Source organism: Tachypleus tridentatus, chromosome 3 (assembly GCF_004210375.1).
Source record: "Tachypleus tridentatus isolate NWPU-2018 chromosome 3, ASM421037v1, whole genome shotgun sequence".
Lineage (NCBI taxonomy): Eukaryota > Metazoa > Arthropoda > Merostomata > Xiphosura > Limulidae > Tachypleus > Tachypleus tridentatus.
In genome coordinates, this window is record NC_134827.1 from 72,477,057 (window position 1) to 72,496,431 (window position 19,375).

At 34.6% G+C, this 19,375-nt stretch overlaps 1 protein-coding gene across 1 annotated transcript in view; it reads right to left on the reverse strand.

The window, feature by feature from the left end:
- LOC143247156 (uncharacterized) overlaps positions 1 to 19,375 on the reverse strand; it is a 68,021-nt gene that overhangs the window by 30,081 nt on the left and 18,565 nt on the right. The window contains exons 4-6 of the mRNA XM_076494793.1: positions 15,960 to 16,013; positions 10,672 to 10,758; positions 1,079 to 1,168 (exon numbers count right to left, since the gene is read on the reverse strand). Coding sequence (XP_076350908.1) covers positions 1,079 to 1,168; positions 10,672 to 10,758; positions 15,960 to 16,013 — 231 coding nt within the window. The remainder of the gene's footprint in view (positions 1 to 1,078; positions 1,169 to 10,671; positions 10,759 to 15,959; positions 16,014 to 19,375) is intronic.

Sequence of the window (19,375 nt, forward strand, 5' to 3'; positions counted from 1 at the left end):
GGTTATAAGAACAACTCTTGGGTTAAATGGTGACTGTGACTGTAATATTACAAGACTACTAATAATTGTCAGGTTGTAATATCAACTTAGGGTAAGAGCTAATTATAACTCTTACATAAGAAGAATACTAGTAATTGTCAAGCTAACTTATTAATTTTTAAAATGTTGAAAAGCGATAGCTTACATCAAAATGGTTTATGACAGAACCTTGTTTAACGGTGTAATTTATACTGATGACTAACTTATTATCGTTTAAAATATTGAATAGGAATAGTGTACATCAAAATGATTTAATACATAATTCTAGTCTAACGGTATAATTCCTATTGATGTTTAACGTATCAACATTTAAAATGTTGAGTAGGGATAGCTTACATTAAAATGGTTATGGTATTATTCATATTGATGGTTAACTTAACAATATTTAAAGTATTGAATAAAGATAGCTTACATTAAAAGGGTTATGACAGTTTGTTTGTTTTTGGATTTCGCACAAAGCTACTCGAGAGCTATCTGCGCTAGCCGTCCCTAATTTAGTAGTATAAGACTAGAGGGAAGGCAACTAGTCATCATCTTGGGCTACTCTTTTACCAACGAATAGTGGAATTGATCGTCACATTATAACGCCCTCACGGTTGAAAAGGCGAACATGTTTGGTGCGAGGGAGGACACGAACCCGCGACCCTCAGATTGCGAGTCGCATGTCTTAACCTACCTGGCCATGCCGGGATAGGTTACGATAGAGCCTAGTCTAACATATTACTGTTTAAAATGTTGAACAGGGATAGCTTACCTTAAAATGGATTATGAAAGAGCCTTGTCTAATGGTATAATTCCTATTGATAACTTACGTATTAATGTTTAAAAAGGTAAATATGGATAACTTACATTAAAATTGTTTATGACAAATCCTAGTCTAATGGTATAATTTATACTGATGACTAACTTATTATCGTTTAAAATATTGAATAGGGATAGCGTACATTAAAATGGTTTATAACAAATTCTAGTCTAACGGTATAATTCATATTGATTACTAACTTATTAATGTTTAAAAATTTGAATAGGGATAGCTTACATTGATGCCCATTTCTATAATTTTATTGATTGGCATTTTGTCGTCAACTTCTGCTTGTAATTTCACTATTTCAAAGCGTGTTCCATTGTTCTGTAAGAATAATAAAATATTTAAGTAAAACACAATAATTTTAACAGATGGATTACCTTAATTAATGTTAAACTCGTCAAAGATTGGAGTCCTTTAATAAAAAAATAGCTGCACTTGGTTTATATAAATCATTATACTTACATGAGTCAGGTTTGGTTTGGTTTGGTTTGAGTTTTGTGCAAAGCTACTCGAATGCTAACTGCACTGCTCGTCCCTAATTTAGAAGGAAGGCAGCTTGTGATCACCACCCACTGCCAACTCTTTGGCTACTCTTTCACCAATTAATAGTGGGATTGACCATAACATTATAACGCCCCCACTGCTGAAAGGGCGAACATGTTTGGTGAGACGGGTATTCAAACCTGCGACCCTCATATTACGGGTGGAGTGCTTTAACCACCTGGCCATGCCGGGCCTACATGAGTCAGAATAAGAAATTTGAACAAAGCAATAAATTAAACCAAGGATCAATTATGAAACTTTTTCAAATTTGTGATAAATGTTGTAATGATTAGTCACATAAATATATCTTTATATTTAATAACTTGTGATAACTTACCAGACTAATGGAAAGCCTTCAAAATCAAAGAACTGAATCGACAACTTGTCTTATGATGTTTCTAAAGAAACTAATTAGTAAATGAAACAATAAATTTCAGTAAATAAATAGTTAACTACTGACTGAACAATACTGTAATGTTTTGTTCTTCACAAGAAGAAACAATCTGACAAGAATTCATAAATACTGGACCTTCTAGTTCACATGTAATTAACACTGACCATACCAATACTGGCTCTTCTAATTGACAAATAATCAGTACTTGTTATGTTAAATAATGACTGTGCACTGATACTGGTCAATCTAGTTTAGTGTATATAATTAGCACTGGTCTTACCAAATGATAATAGTTAAAAAACGAGTATGCTAAAATAAACTAAAGAAAAACTGATTCTCTTTTGGTAGATATGTGCAATTGGATGAAGTTAAAGAAATGAGAAGGTGAAAGAAATTTTCTTACACCGAAAACATATTTGTTAAGGTACCTACCTTCTCTTACCAAGAGTTGTCTCATTCTTCGTCCGTCTACAAGCGTTGCTAAACGTTTGTATTAAAAGCCCACCAGTCTTTTATAGCCCTCAATTTACCCCAGTTTACTTTTGAACATATGCTGATCACGTAATCATTCTCAGCCAAATATGCTGCACAATCTCTCTACTATTCTAGAACAAACCTCACTTTCACAAATTGACAATTACACATCAGATACACTGGTACTTCAGTGTGATGAAAAGTCAGAAGTGAGTGAGAAGATGTAAGTACCTATCACAAATACAGTTTCGGTTTATATAAAAAAAAATGTTAACTTCCAAAACAGTCTTACCTCTCTCACCCAGAGCGGCGCAAGAATCTCAAATTGCATAGGTGAGGATGATGGGTCAGTGAAGGTGTATAAATAACTGAAGAAGCAGAATGTGATGGCCAAAGAATCAGGAGTGTGTAAAATAAGGATGGAAAATCACACGTGAAAGGTATAGAACTACTTCCAGAACAGGTATGCTCTTCAAACAGTAATCAAAATCATAATACCAGTATGAGTGAAACTGAACTGACTCATATAAGTACGTGCTATGAGCAATGCCTTGCATAACAAAGTCAAACAAGTGTTGTCTGTCCGGGTAGAAAATATCCAGTGAAAGCACCTTGTACAAGAAACTGTACGATCAACTACTGCAGTTCTCCCGAGTAATAACATCAAGAAGAACTGCTTGGATACATAAACTGATGAGAAATACATCTGTAGATAAAATATTGTTAATATGGGTTGTCTGAACCTTTTCATTGTCAATATACATGTAACTTGATGTCCACATAAGTAACAAGACATAGTATCAAATGTAATTATGTTAGGCCAACATAATGTGTCTGAGAAACATAAAATGATTACAAGTGGCTAGGACTGAAAATTATGCGTGACTAGACCAAGTACAATCAGACTGAGCAAAAACACGTAGGTCAATGTTTTGGATACATGATATTATTACCAAATGTAGTGTTCCCAGACAAGAGACATCGAGGGGAAGTATTTTGTATAAGATTGTGAGATGAAGAAGAGCACAATTGATATTAAGTCAAAATAAGATGCATAAGAAACATGAAGTGACTTGAAGTGGCTCGCGATGGAAGACCATGAGTAAATAAACTGGGCAGAAAACATTCAAGGGAAGCACCTTGGAATACAACATCTTATGTTAACTCCAAAAACAACAATTGAAGTGACTTGCAAAAGATTATGAATTCAAGAAAAGCAGTCTGCCTAGGCAAGTAACATCGAAAGGAAGCACCTCGGGATATTAAGAATCATGCAAAGTGTGATCTAATGATGCAGAAACATTCAGTTAAAGTGCTTTGCATGAGATATAGAATCAACTAGTGTGGTAATCCCACACAAAACCAGGGCAAAGTGCCTTGGACACTTAAGATATGAACAAGTCCAGTCCCTCCATTTTTTCTTTTTCATTCCAAGTCTTCTAGCCGAGCAGACCAGATGTGTGAATTAATTGCTGATAAGATATTTCCCTAGACAGAAAGGTATTTGCAAAATAACAATAACTCACCAATTCCAAAGGTAATTCTTGATAGATTACTACTGAAAATTATCACTCGCCAAACATCACTTTCATTAACTAGCTTAAACTCAGATTTTATTGACCCGAGAAAGACTTGAATCCTTTGTTGAGACAGAGGTTTTCTCCAGCCCTCTACTATGACCGACCTTATTTATGTAAGCATTGCACTTTAATGTCTGGTGTTCCACCACCGAAAACACATCCAATCTGTCTGCTTAAGGGACGACCGTCCTTCTATCCCTCCAGCAGATATTCAGTATTCACTCGAAGTAGCCACTGAATCCAGACTTCACACTGTTCACTGGATCCAATCCAAGACTAAAGGTTCCCCACTCAGTTCATGAAGGTAGTAACCACCTACAAACAAGTAGCCAACCACATCTTATCAAATGGTTGTTTTTCATTTCTTCCACTTCAGAGCTGAAAGCACCAGCCGTCAATCACCACTACAGATCAAGAGGTTGAACAAGTCTTTCAACTTTAAGAACGTCAAATTCAGCTCCACCAAACACTGTTTCTTTACATATTCCATAGGTAAAAAATAACACTACCTTGAATAATGCCAATAACAGCCTCCAGTCTAACAACCAACAATACAACAAATTCACTAAGACCTCTCAAGACAAGATAATTCTTCCTATGACCCAAGCAGTGCAATCTCACATTTTGATGAAGCAGGTCTCTACAGCCAACGAGCCTGCCACGATAAACAATATAAAAACCCAAAGTCGTGTTATCAAGATGGTAAGGAAAGTTTAAACCAAAGAACAACCTGCAGAACAACTATATGATAATTTAAGAAGATTTCTTTCCTTCAGAACACTACTCAATCGTATGTCTAACATTGAGTCAAACCAGTCGACAGGCCAGTTTCCTACGACAGCACCTACGAGGATGATAATCCACTCCTTCAGAACGATTTTAGCCAGTCTTTTCTGCCTCTTTCAGAAATTTCTCTCCATTATAGTAGTTTAGAGTCTTATTTGCATTTACCAGTTTTTTCTTCCATACAGCCTTCACCAGGCACATTCAGGTTATTTAATTCAGCGCTCTGGCCATGAAAGTGGGTTTTCTCGGGGTACTCCCGTTTCCCCTCACAGAAAAATTATTTACCTTGAATCGTTGGTATCTGTGATCTATGCCCTGAAGAGGAGCTTTCTTATGTAAAGTTAAAATCAAGTTGTAACTAATATTATAGCTGGTGTAAGATATAGTCTAGTTCTAGTCAGTCACAGTAAAACATATCTTGAGTTTTAACTTCTTAATCCAGGAACTCGTTACTCTACTGCAATCTTGGTTTTCACAACTGTACAAGGACCTAGACAATCCCCAAGATACCACTTCCTACCAGTCAAGCCAGCTATCCTTCTTTACATTCTAATATGAATAACAGTTTTCTCCAATTTTTTTAATGTTAACATTAATCCAGACTGAATCCATCTCAAATAATCCGGTATCTAGCATACCAACCAAGTAATGCCATTATTCTTTCCCAGCTAAACCAAATCCTAATTCTGTGACCAAAGTTGAAGAGAAACTAAAGTTTTTCTCAGTGTTCCTGATTGTCTCTTAAGCCCTGGATAGTGGATATTAGCTAATGTCACTTTTATTTTCAAAGGAGGTAATAGAAGCTGCCCCAGTAATTATTGGTCTATTAATCTTACATCGCTTGTGGGGAAAGTTTTGGAAAGTCTAAAAGATACTTTCCACAGTCATTTAATAGAGTTTAGAAGTTCATCATATAGTCATCATGAGTTCACTAAGGGAAAATCTTGCCTTACAAATATTTTGAAGTACTTTAAAGATGTTACTGCATTTGTAGGTGAGAAAAGAGTGTAGATTTGGTGCATTTGGAATTTAATAAAACATTTGACAAAGTTTCACAAGCAAGGCTTGTAAAGAAACTTATCTGTACAAGTATGAGGAGATACGTTTATTAATTAGATAGAAGTATACCTTGATTTAAGAAAGCAAATGATTATTATAAATGGAGCTCAGTCAAACTGTATTAATATTGCAAGCTGTGTTATTTCAGTCCTCAGTCTTAAAGCCATTACTCTTGTTTGATTTACACTAATTACGATGAAGGATTGGTCAATAAATTACTTAAATTTGCTGTGGTATCAAAGTCTTGGGTGTTACTGACCATGACGATGGTGCTGTTGTTTTAGAAATGACAGATAAGTTTTATTATGATAAATGTAAGATATCACACGTAGATTGTCATAATTTCAATTATGAGTATAATTTGATGGGAATAACCTTAACAGTTTCATGTCTAAAATTTCAAACAGAATTGATAATATCGATGCATCAATATTTTTCATATTCAACAATGAGAATTATAGAACTAGAGGATACAAATGCAGATTTAGGCAACGTAGGAGCTATTTTCAGCTAAGACTATATTATTTTTCAATTAGGATGGTTGGCTTATGGAATGGGCTGCTTTCAGGTGTTGTGGAAGCAGTAACTCTGAGTTAGTTTAAAAGAAAGTTTGATAAATATATGAATAATAAATAAAGGCTGACTCTAAATTCGTTTTTACATTATTTGTTTAATAGTTTTAGTTTGGCTTAGAGGATGGGACAGCCGAGATGCACTAATAGATCCCTTGTTGTCCCTATACATTATGATATGTTATGAATTTGGTGTGAAGAAATATTGAGCAAATAGCAGTCCTCCATGAAGTAGTTAGAATACGTAAATCATACCAGTTTACAAAATTAACCATGGAATGTAACAGAAAACAGGAAACAAAAATATACTATAAATAAAAAATGGAAAGGAGAACCATAAAAGGAGGCTTTATCAACCACATAACATAGCAAAGAACACTCTGAACACAGAAGTGTATTTGGATTCAAAAGGAAGTATAAGTGGGAGATTGGAGGCAATCAAATAGGAGAAAGAAAGAGGAATAGTAAAAGAAGCAGGAAAAAAGACTGAACTTAAAAATAGTACAAGAAATATATTTCAACGACTTCCACGGGTAAAACAAACAGAACATAAATGACAATGGTGAGATCTAACACAAGAAGAAGGAAATTGGTAAAGTTGGGATAATTGACTTGCCAATGAAGTAATTCAAGGAGCAGCTAAGACAAAGGTAATGGCAGGATTGCTGCTCCAGTAAGCGCCAGGGCATAATAATTTCACCTGGGGTGGCCAGTACAGAACAACAAGCAGAGAATGACAAGAAGTGATCAGAATAATGAAAAAAAGACCCTGAAGAGAAGTGTGGTCAGAAAGTGAACATATAGGTGAAGGTATCTACTTACAGAACAAATGAGTATATAACCAAAGACCACAAGGGAGGAAGGCTTGCAATCAAATGACCGGCAAACACATCTGTATTAGTTGTTGGTAGGTGTATTATCTGATGGTCGAACACTTACATATATATTGACTCAATCAGTTTTTTTCATGGAAGTGGTCCCTATCTCATTGGAAATTTGAGGCCAATAAAGTAGAACTAGAGTCAGGAAACACAGAGATCTGGGTTAGATTCCTGACGACAGTGGAATATATGGAATGAACTATATCTCCCCCTATTGAGGAGCAGGAAGAAATAACCCAGTGAACTCTCAAAAGTTTCAGGATGTCAAATAAGGAGTAACTCTCTCAATGTACCGCTGACTGGAATTCTCTTGAGAGTAGAGAAAAACTCAACTTACCAAGAAAGCGTCAAAAGACAGGTGAGACTATCGACATGGTGGAGAAATGAAAACCAACATCATGGTCAGTACCTCATTGAGCCACCTAGCAAGGTCAGTTCCTAACCTAGAAAAAGGGGTAATGGAATGGTCCAAAAGATCGTGGGATAAGGTACATTGGTCCAGAAGTATGTAATATTGGGAAAATATGTGAACATATCTTAAGGGAATGAGAGCTTCTAAGTAAGCCCATACCTATAATATAAATAGAATTCCTTATACAGTGAAAAAGAAGGCATGGATATTAAGACTGTCTCTCCATATTCCCAAGCCAAAGTGGAAAAGACTGGATCGAATGAGGACAGAAATTGAGAAAAAATAATTGAACAAGATATTGATTGGGATAAAAAAGACATCTCCAACTTGAACTGAAAACTCCACCTGATGATCTTCCCAAAAAATAAGCAGCTGTTGTGGACCGACATAACATGGAAAGAGGCTATGAGAAGGAAAACCCAAAGACCCAACAATATAATATGAAAGACAAAAGAACATACCACTTGACAAAACACAAGGAACCAAAAAATGGAATAAATGGCAACACCCAGAATTAAAAAAACACAATCCTCGTAGATGGACCAAAGAAAACAATGAGATGTTGTTGTAGGAGGGATATAAAGAGAAGCATTTATAATGGTGACTTGATCCATTAGACTTCCATACAAAACCCTCAAAGACACAGGATGAAAAGAGAGGTGGTTCTAGATAAGAGCTAAACTAGTAAAGATCTAGCACTGATATGTAATCTCCCAGCTTGAAGAACAAAAGTTAGGTAGGAGTAAAACCCTGGTTCAGTGAGCGACAACTATTTGACAGCTCTTTTGTGTCATAGAAGTAGAATAGAGAAGGCAATACGACCAAGAGAGGAGGAAGGAAGAAACAAGAAGTGAGTTGATAGGAGGGTACCAGAATTGAAGGCTGAAATCCTTAGATAGAAACCACAAAATGGTCGCAAAATGTAGCCACAAAAACACATAAAAGAAACATGCTGGAAGAAAGTATACATTACCAACGAAGTAACAAAATCTAGAAATTGTCTACCAAGTACAGAATAATAACAAATCTGCAAAAATTACCATTTTTTACAACAAATTTAGAAGCTAACTCACAAAAAGAGCTAATGAAATACACATAACGAACCAAAACAAACACAAGTGTAGTAGAGGTTATAAGTACCTAAATAGTAACCAACATGTAAAACGTACACTTATATCCAAAACTTAAACAAAAAAAGAAAGAATCAATCACCAATCACAAAGGTAAACTAAAGTGATTAGATAGCAAAAGAAGTATGAAAATCTAACTCGCCAAATAATGAGCTAAGGACAGATGAAAGGGTTAAATTATTATACCAGCCTAACCACGCAAGCTCATACAAACAGCGAAATATGTGAATATTTACTGGGGGTGAGGAAAAAAAAACTTAACACGGATCTCCTTGGAAAGAGAACAATACCTAACCGAGGAGATTACATGGAGGCGTGGTAATAGGTGGAAGGTGCCAAATAGCTTCAGAAAGCAGTTGTGGAAGGAAAATATCACTGGCTGAACATAAGACAAGAACTCCTTATAAACTGCAACCTGGACATTACCAGCAGATATCATCGACCTTGATACTTGGGGACGTGTGAAGAACCATTGTCTATTTTTATACTTATTACCGAAGTGGATTAAAATTTAGAAAACAGAAATATTTCTGAAACAAACGAGTAAAGACAAAGTAAATCACACGCATGTAGTCGAAACTAGAAACACAAACTGATAGAAATGTGTGATCAAGCAAATCAAATGCCTATAAATACATGAAGAGAAAGTGAGGTTTGTTCTAGAATTGTAAGAGCTAGCTGTGCCAGTACAGATGACACAACATGATTGGTGGAGAATGATCACGTAATCAGTACATGTTAAACATTATGTAAATTGAAAGGTATAAATGACTGGTGACCTTTTGGTACAAACTTTTAGCAATGCTTATAAAGCAGATCAGGATAAGTCTGGGTAAGAGAATGTAAGATTATTTTGGAAACAAACAACTAAGAGGAAAACTATACATGTCATGGACAAGCTGAAATTTGAAATCTAGATCAGACTTAACAAGCAAAACTTGTTTCTTTCAAAAAATAGACCTATTTAAAAATGACAAAAAACATTTATGATTTAGTTTCTCTCAACGTGAAGATGACTTAGGAAGGTTGAAACGTTGTTCTCTCCTTATCAATAAAAGTGTTAATATCTATATAAGCCGTTCTGAGATACGTTTTTAGTTTCTCTCAGCTTCCTGGCCATAAAACTGGACAACAACAAAAAATAGAAATGATAATCCTATATCCGTGTTACACAAAATAGAATTATGTTATGAAACTGTAGACTATTTATATCATAGCAGTTCTCCGAAACTGGACATGCAAACAATGTGATAACAGTTCTCCAGCATTGTGATAATTCCTCCAATACTTTAATTACAATTTGTACCTTCGTTCCTGTGCCTGTAATCTATTTACAGCATTAGAAACTTTCGAAGAAGTTAAATAATTAACAAAACTTCTTGAATACTTAGTAATAGAAATGTGCAACATTAACACTTAATAATAAAAATGTTCAACATTAACTTTCTAGCCAGCTGTTATAAATATGTTTATAGTTGTAAATTCATTGTGTGAAATGTTCAGAAAGATTCAAACCAAAAACAAGAAAATTTGCCAATGAAATTAGAATGTTTGGTATTTACAATTAGAATGACACCTCATGAGATAAACGGTTAGGTTTTTAAATGAGGCCCAAAACTCGAGCACTTATTTTGACGCATTGGCGAGATGAATAGGTCATATAATCACCTTATATTAGGACCACCGGACAAAGGGTGGCCAACCAGCCAGCAAAGAACACCTGCCAATGTTGCCAGATTGACTGTGTCATTATAATATACTCCTACAGATGAAAGTGTGTAGTGTGCTCATTAACGTATTGAAACTATAAACTTTACTATTCAATGTTTAGCTAGCATACGACATTTTAGGTCATGCCTGGTTCTTTTGGTTATTCAACTACAAAAGTAAACATGCATTCTAACTATGAATATATTAGTTATTATACTCAAAGTGACAAGAAACGATAGAATATCTTAAATGGAAAAACCTATAAATAATCAACAACACTTACCTCAGAAATACTAAATTTGCTTTCATGGGCTTTAAAGTATGGAGGAAACTGGTTAGATGGTCTGACTTTAAGTGTAAATATACAAGTCTGAAAAAGAGAAAATACATTAGACTCCATGCTTTTGTTACTTCTACATCATACATATTAAACATCGAAGAATAACCAATATTTACATCACTTTAAAACCCAGTTTATTCTCTATAATAATTATAAACACATATAACTACGTCAAATGCAGCTTTATATCTTATATAAATTCATGGACAATAAGAGCTTCTTTAGTTTACTTACTAAAAGATGTTGGCGTTTTTAACTTTGCAGTATATAATATTTTATTGTTTTCAGCTCATGTTATAACTTCCAAGATCATTTAGCAATAGTTTTAGGTGTTTTACTGAGTATGGATTGGTTATTGTGGGCATAAGATTATTTGCTTTATTGGTAAGTACACAATTTCTCAATGGGCTATCTATTCGCTGGCCACAATAGATCTTTAAACCCAGTTTTTAGCATTATAAGCCTTCAGTGTAACTATTGAATTGTTGAGGAATAAAGTTTTAACACTTGAAATTGCCCCTAATATAAATAATCAGCTTCAGTATACCGAGACATCAGCTTTGAAATTTGATATCAGAAATAAGGTAAACCTAATATTTCGATGTTAGACACAAAATAAATGTAATTTTTTGGTGATAGAAATAAAACAAAGAGATAGCTTTCATATGCTGGAAATGTTTTCTCGATAGGTATTTCCATCATCTAACAAGATTAGCTATTCTCATTCATTGCTTTTTTCTATATGCGAACGTTTTTACTACATATGCCACAAGCTTTATGCACCTCCCTTTTAGAATCTAATGACCACAACGAGTCTCTGATGCAAATCATTATACATCACTTCTCCACTAATAAAATAGTATGTGTCTCTACTAAACTATCTATTAAAAGCTTGGCAGATAACAGAAGTACTGGAAGTAGGTGGGAAATATGAAAAGAAGGAAGTACTTATTGAAAGCATATAGTGTAGAAAAACTATAACTTCCAATATGGTACTTCACTTCACTCTTTCACAAGATATGTTAGAATTCCACACTGATTAGCAGGATGGAACAGTGCGAAAGAAAAGCAAACATACCACTCAAAAACATAAAAAAAAACCACTGAAGATGAAAGAGTCAGATCTGAATAGGGGGACTGCACCACTAATCATCCAGATATACTCATCGCCCTTATGTAAAATGTATAAGAAATCATAGCAGAAATAGATAGGAGCGCATCTGAGTGAGAGAGAATATGATAGTTAAGTGATCCTAGCCAGAGAAGGATATAGTAACTCAATCCCACAGTAAAAAAAAAGGTAAACAAGGATGTTTTTCACAGTATAGCGTAGCGAGAGTGCAGCAGATGTACTTGGTAACACAATTACATCCAAAATCTTCTTGCAAGTTACCAACATCTTTGCACGAGTAGGATGAGTATCATACCATATTAGCCTCAAACCTAAACACCAAGGAAATAGAAATCACTCATATTTCTGGATATTACACAGGATAAGCTCCGACTGAAAGGGCCAGGAATTTATCATCTGCATGCAATCATCTCCCTTGACTGTGAAACAGGCTGGGGCCATCCAAAGGCCAATAACATCCGGTAAATAGAGAGCCAATGATAGAGCTAGAACAATCCCACACACCCCTGTTGTGACTACAAGATATAAGGGGGAAGTCAGGACTAGAAGATAGGCAACCCTGAACCTGTGTGAGGACTTATGATAATTAATTCACTCAAAATGTAAAATCAGCCCAAGATGTAAAAAAATCCACACGAAGGTAGGTTTGGATTTCCCTAGGGGTGAAAAGCATTTTGATCATAATCTGGTTGAGACTTGGAACTCGTAAGCACTAAAAACTCACATACTGCACTAGAGAAAAAGGGGAGTTGAAACAAGTTGGAGAACCCCAAACAATATAGATACTCGAAAACGGTGCAACAAATGATCACGAAACTTTATTTTCAAAAGTTGAAAATATACAGTGTTTTATTGTCTTTGTCAGTTGGTTGTTTTTAGTTTATTATTTGAAGGAAGGGCTCCACCCATTTTATCGACCATGTACAGTGTCTTATTTTATTTCTCAGTTGGTTGTTTGGAGTTTATTGGCGCAAATCCACTGTGCTGTCTCTGCCAAATAACTGGTAAGATAAACATGAAAGTAAACACGTTATAAGTGATGACGAGAAAACCCACTTGTAGAGAAAAATATATATGTAAAAACGGCTGGTATGGATTGAGAAAATTCTATGTAGAGGTGCGAACAACGTTTCGACCTTCTTCCGTCATCGTGAATCTGACGTTTTTACATATATATTTTTCTCTACAAGTGGGTTTTCTCGTCATCACTGAAAGAGTTTAAACTGTTTCCAATGTAGCCTACATAGAACAACTTCCTCCTTCCGATCCTGAGGAAAAAACACAGTCAAAAAAGCATCAGAAGGTTTGATCTAGTCGAATGCTAAGTAGCGTGGAGCTGAGTCTTGAATATAAGACCGAACCACGATCCCAACATAGAACAGGCATAGCAGTGACAGCACGAGAGCAGACAGACTTAGTTGCAGTGTCAGTGAGCTCGTTTCCACAAATACCGACGTGGCCTGGTATCTAGAAATAAAAAAAAAAGATGAAGAGAAATGGGGCACTCAGTTTTGAATATTAACAAGAACAGGTTTGGAACTAATGAGAAGCGAGTCAATATAAAAATTACAATTCCTGTACTGCATAGATTCTATGTGGTCAAAGGTAGGAGAAGTGGCATACGAATTGTCAGTGAACAAATATACAGTAGAGAGGGTCCTGTGAGAAACTACTGAACCACAACAATGGCATAGCTCACAGAGACACCTCACCTCGAAACTGATATATAAACAGATATAAAAGAATGGTTTGAAAGATGTTTGGCAAATAGAATACTTCCAGTATTCCCTTCCTCAGGTGACTCAAAGAAAGGTCACAGATGGGGATGATAATAAGCCCTCAAGGTGATGGGCTGATCAGTGTAGACAGTAGCGTCATCCAAGGACAGACCCAATTTAGCTAGCTGTGCCAGAACACGAAGGCCAAATGAAAGAGTAGAAAACTGTGTATTCTGAAAGCAGCATAGCCCACTGAAGAACAAAAATACAACACCATATGTGGTGCTTTGGTAACTATCGCAGTTTTAAAACGTACTGTAAAGAAAGTTGCAAGTATTGGAAGTGAAAAGGCGATTAACTGGATTCTATGTACAAACTCTTGACTGAAGAAGTTTGGAAAGCCCGTGCAGAGTCGAAGTTCAAGATAGTGAACAGATTTTAACACCTTTAAGGCCGAGTTACTGGCAGAACCATAGATCAGAGACCCATTTGGAATGAATTAGAGCTCAAAACTCAGGTGAATAAGAGGAGATTCTTTGATTCAAAGAACCAGAGATAAGTAAGATGAAAATTAGATGTTGTTACTTGAGAAAGGCTTCTCTGGTCGAAATTTCAAGTCGAATCAGATGGCTCATAGTGGAGCACTGTAGTCAGAACACTCACTGGGTAGGCGAGAGTAGATTGTTTGATTCAAATAACCAAACAAGGTTAGCTTTAACCATCCTCTCTAATACCTTACAGAAACAGCTTAGATAAAGGGAGGAAATAATCCGGCAACAAGCATCAGAAAAAAACATTATTATCCTGCCAGATCCAGTTAAAAGCAAACAGAAGAATAGCAAGAGAGGCATGAGAGAGATGTATCATCTTATAATGAATATCAATAGGTCCAAATGGTGTACTACCATACTGATGAAGAGCAAATTTCTGTTACACCAGTGTAAAAGGGCAATTATAATCAGAGAGATGATTGGTTTGAAAAGAAAGAGGCGATTGCTCTGCCCAAGACTTGATGACCAAAAATGTAGGAACAAAAAAAAATTTCTAGAAGCATGAAAACTCTCACTGAGAGTATCGGCAATGTTCCAGGCATCATCAGTTTCCTACTGCCCACTGTCCAACATTGGTACTTAGTTGACTCCAGCTCAAGAGGACTAGCCAGTTGACCCTCCGTGATTTCAAGTGGCGTGTTGGTGTTAGACCCCTCAACCACCGGGATCGTCCTCTCCCCTCCATGGGTCGCCACGTACGACGAACACGTGGGTGGATATTCTGATCTCAGAGAATGAAAACTAAAATGACAGAACTTTCTGTACTTTCAGTTTACTTCGTGTTGGAGATCCTCTCTCCACATACAAGAATCCACTTCGAGCATTTTCCTCGGACACTTTACATATTTACATAGTGTTAGAACAAGAGCGTTTATGTTTTCAAGGATGTTTCTTTTTGTTTCTGTGTGTGATTTTATTTGTGTACTTACAAGGACAAATAGTGTGTTGTTTCTTGCTTAATGGACACGACTGTGGTTTATTTCATGTGACATTGTACTTTACATTGCTGTTTATCTTTATCATCTATTCATAATTTCCTTTTTATACGTGATTATAAAATTAATGTTTTATAGGTATTTGTTTCATTATTCTTTGTTCTCTGCCTTTACTCGATCTTTTCCCGATTTGTATTAATTTAAGATTGTATTAAGGCTTTTCGTATGTATACATATATAACATACATAAGTATATCTGTGTTGTTTTCTTGTTTTGTTTTTACGTTCCAAATTTTAAATTCCAAGTCATTTAATCATCCCTGAAGTCAATGCCATAGCAAACACATACATCACGTCAGAGGTGTCACAGTAATCATACTCAAGTCTGAGGTTAGTAACTCAGTAATCGGACACAAGAAGGCTACTAATGAATATTGTACTTTAGACTTTCCACAGAAGTTATAAAAAATAACTTACAAAGTGAACTTAGGAATAACGAAGTAAAATAATAATTTGTAAATCTATGCCTTGGACTATTTCAATATGAAGTCGAGTTATTTTCAATAATCCATTTCAATTAACGTGATGAACATAAATTAAAAATTGGAATTTTTTTCAAGTTTCAAAACACTGAGCAGCTTAAAACTCGAGATAAAGCAGAGAAGATAATAAATAATTGTTGAGTTAGAGTTTAGTAATTAATTACAATATAATTACATATAATTACATACATACAAACTCTATTAATTCACATCATAAACCTTCAGTTTACACACTTCAGTTTTCACGAGATTTAAGGATTTTTATAATGCTTTTCATATGCAGATAGCAAAATATTAAAATGACATCTTATATGTTCACTAAGGTTATTCATTTTCATTATTCTAAATATTACCTTGGTTTCTTGAGTTTGTTTAAATTCCATTTTATAAGTGTAGAGGTAAGATATCTGAAAATAAACATGAGTTAATATTGTGTTATTTCAAAGTCTACATTTTTAGAAAGGTTCTTATACATACTAATGATATTAATTATCCGATAAAAAATATGTTCCAACAATAATCGTATGCTTATAGCAAATAAACCAAAGCCGTAAAAATGAACAATAGAGATAAAATAAAAAAAGTATGTCAAAAATCTGCTTAATTGAATTAAATCCTAGATAGAGACGTATATTACAAGAAATCAAATCACGTTATAAAAATATTCTTGCCACTTGTGATACATACTAACATTTTAATAATTTCAAACATATCTCCAACAGATACACATAAATGCTATTTCTCTCACTTATATCCCAATGAGATTTGAAGGCCATTTGCCTTGCACTAATTCCAACCTTTGCAAGGATAACAATATAAACAGCACTAAACCTGTAATGTAACTCATGAGGCAATCATCTCATGAAATATTCTTCACAAACGTCAGAATATTATTTTAATTTTTTGTAATTTTCAGAGCTGGTAGTTATAAATCTAAACATTATTTTTTCTGCTTGTTTCTTTCACACACGACCGCACACCACAATGACTTCTGATAGGCTGTTTCATTTAACTTCAACTGTACTAGTGCGTGATGACATTAGCCCACCACTAACAAAAGGGTAACGAAGACATTTGGTATGATATCATCCGTACATAATACTTTTTACCATTTCTTTTTAACAAACTGTTTTATTGAAGTAGGTTGAAAACTGAACATATGTTTTATTTATATAATTCAATGCTAATATATATTGTTAACATCATTCTTGGTTACGAAGGACTGTAGTGGTAACATTAATACAACAATAACATATTGTTACTTCTTCGGTACTAAGTGCTCTTATGGTAAAATAGATACAACAATAACATTGTTACTTCTTGGTTACTAAGTGCTCTTATGGTAACATTAATAAAAAATAAGATATTGTTACTGCTTGGTTACTAAGTACAGTTGAAGTAGCATTAATACAACAATAACATATTGTTACTGCTTGGTTACTAAGTACAGTTGAAGTAGCATTAATACAACAATAACATATTGTTAATGACTGATAACTAAATACAGTTGGGGTAACATTAATACAACAATAACATATTGTTACTTGTTTGTTACTAAGTGCTGTTGTGGTAACATTAATACAACAATAACATATTGTTGCTTCTTGGTTACTACGTACTGTTGGAGTAATATTAACAGAACAATAAAATATTGTTACTTCTTGGTTACTAAGTGCTCTTATGGTATATTAATAAAACAATAACATATTGTTAATTACTGTCAAATAAATACAGTTGAGGTAGCAGTAATACAAAAATAACATATTGTTACTTCTTGGTTACAAAGTACTTTTGAGGTAACACTAATACAACAATAACATATTGTTACTTCTTGGTTGCTAAGTACTGTTCTGGTAAAATTAATACAAATATAACTTAATGTTAATTCTTGGTTACTATGTGCTTTTGTGACAACATTAATACAACAATAACATATTGTTATCTTCTGGTTTCTAAGTAGTGCTGTGGTAATATTAATAGAACAACAAAATATTGTTACTTCTTGGTTACTAAATGCTTTTATATTAAAATTGATACAACAGTAACATATTGTTACTTCCTGGTTACTAAGTACATGGGAGGTAACATTAATAAAACAACATATTGTTACTTCTTGGTTACTAAGTACTGTTGTGGTAACATTATACAACATAACATATTGTTGCTTCTTGGTTACTAAGTGCCCTCATAGTACAATTGATAGAAGAATAACATAATGTTACTTCTTAGTTACTAAGTACAGTTGAGGTAACATTAATACAAAAATAACATTGTCACTTCTTGTTTACTAAGTACTTTTGTGTAACACTAATACAACATTAACATATTGTTACTTCTTGGTTACTAAGTACTGTTGAGGTAAAATTATCACAACAGTAACTTATTGTTACTTCTTGGTTGCAAAGTGCTGTTGTGGTAACATCAATACATCAATAAAATATTATTACTTTTTGGTTACTAACCACAGTTATGGTATCATTAATACAACAATAACATATTGTTACTTCTTGGTTACTAAGTACAGTTATGTTAAATTTAATTAAAATAATTCGATACTACGTTCTCTTAGGGAATAATTGACACAACAATTACATATTGTTACTTCTTGGTTACTGAGTACAATTGAGTTAACATTAATACAACAATAACATATTAATACTTCTTGATTACTAAGTACTATTGTTGTAAAAATAATATAACAATAATATATTGTTACTTGTTGGTTACTAAGTACAGTTGTGCTAACATTAATTCAACAATAACTTGTTGTTACTTCTTAGCTACTCAGTGTGCGTGTGTGTTTTCTTAATGCAAAGCCACATCAGGCTACCTGCTGAGTCCACCGAAGGAAATCTAACCCCTAATTTAGCGTTGTAAATTCGTAGATTTACCGCTGTGCCAGCGGGGGACTAGTACGGTTGAGAAAATATTAATACAAGAATATCATATTTTTACTTTTTCGTTACTAAGTACTGTTGCCGCCGGGTCAGTGGGGTGATAACCTAATTATATTGTCCCAGTGTTACTGACTAACCTACCTCTCTTTCTACATATATATTATTCTCGATTAAATTCATATATTAATGATGTCAGATGTTTTCATTGACTCAGCGGCAAGTCTCTGAGCTCATGATGCTAAGAAGTGAGTTTCCATATTCGTAGTGGCCTGGGAATGATCCCAAAATTCCATCAAACTATCGTCTAATTGCTTTGATGAGCTGTCTCTGTAAAACCTTAGAGAGGATGGTTAGTGGTCGACTCATTTGGTTCCTCGAATCAAACAACCTCCTCTCATCCACACATTGTGGGTTTCAACGACAGCACTTCACCGTGGAACACCTGACTCGACTTGAAACGCCCATCAGAGAAACCTTTCTCAAACAACATCTTATTCATTGACATTGAGAAGGCTTATGATACAACTTGGAGGTATGTCATTTTACAGTTACGTGGCCATTTGTCCATATTTATTTAAAAAATTTTAATGGACAGGTAATTTTAAGTTTGTGTGGGTTTGACACTTTCCCGTTATTTTCTACAAGAGCTTGAAGTTCCTCAGGACTGTGTTCTGAGTGTCACAATTTTCAGTATAACGATTAATGCCAAAACTGAACAACTCCCTCTTACTGTTGCAAACGAGCTCTATGTCAATGAATTTCACATCTTCTGTCAATCGTCAAACATGAGGTATATCGAGCAACAGCAACAGACTGCCCTCAATCGTTTACTGAAGTGGACCACAACAAATGGCTTTTAAATTTTTATTACC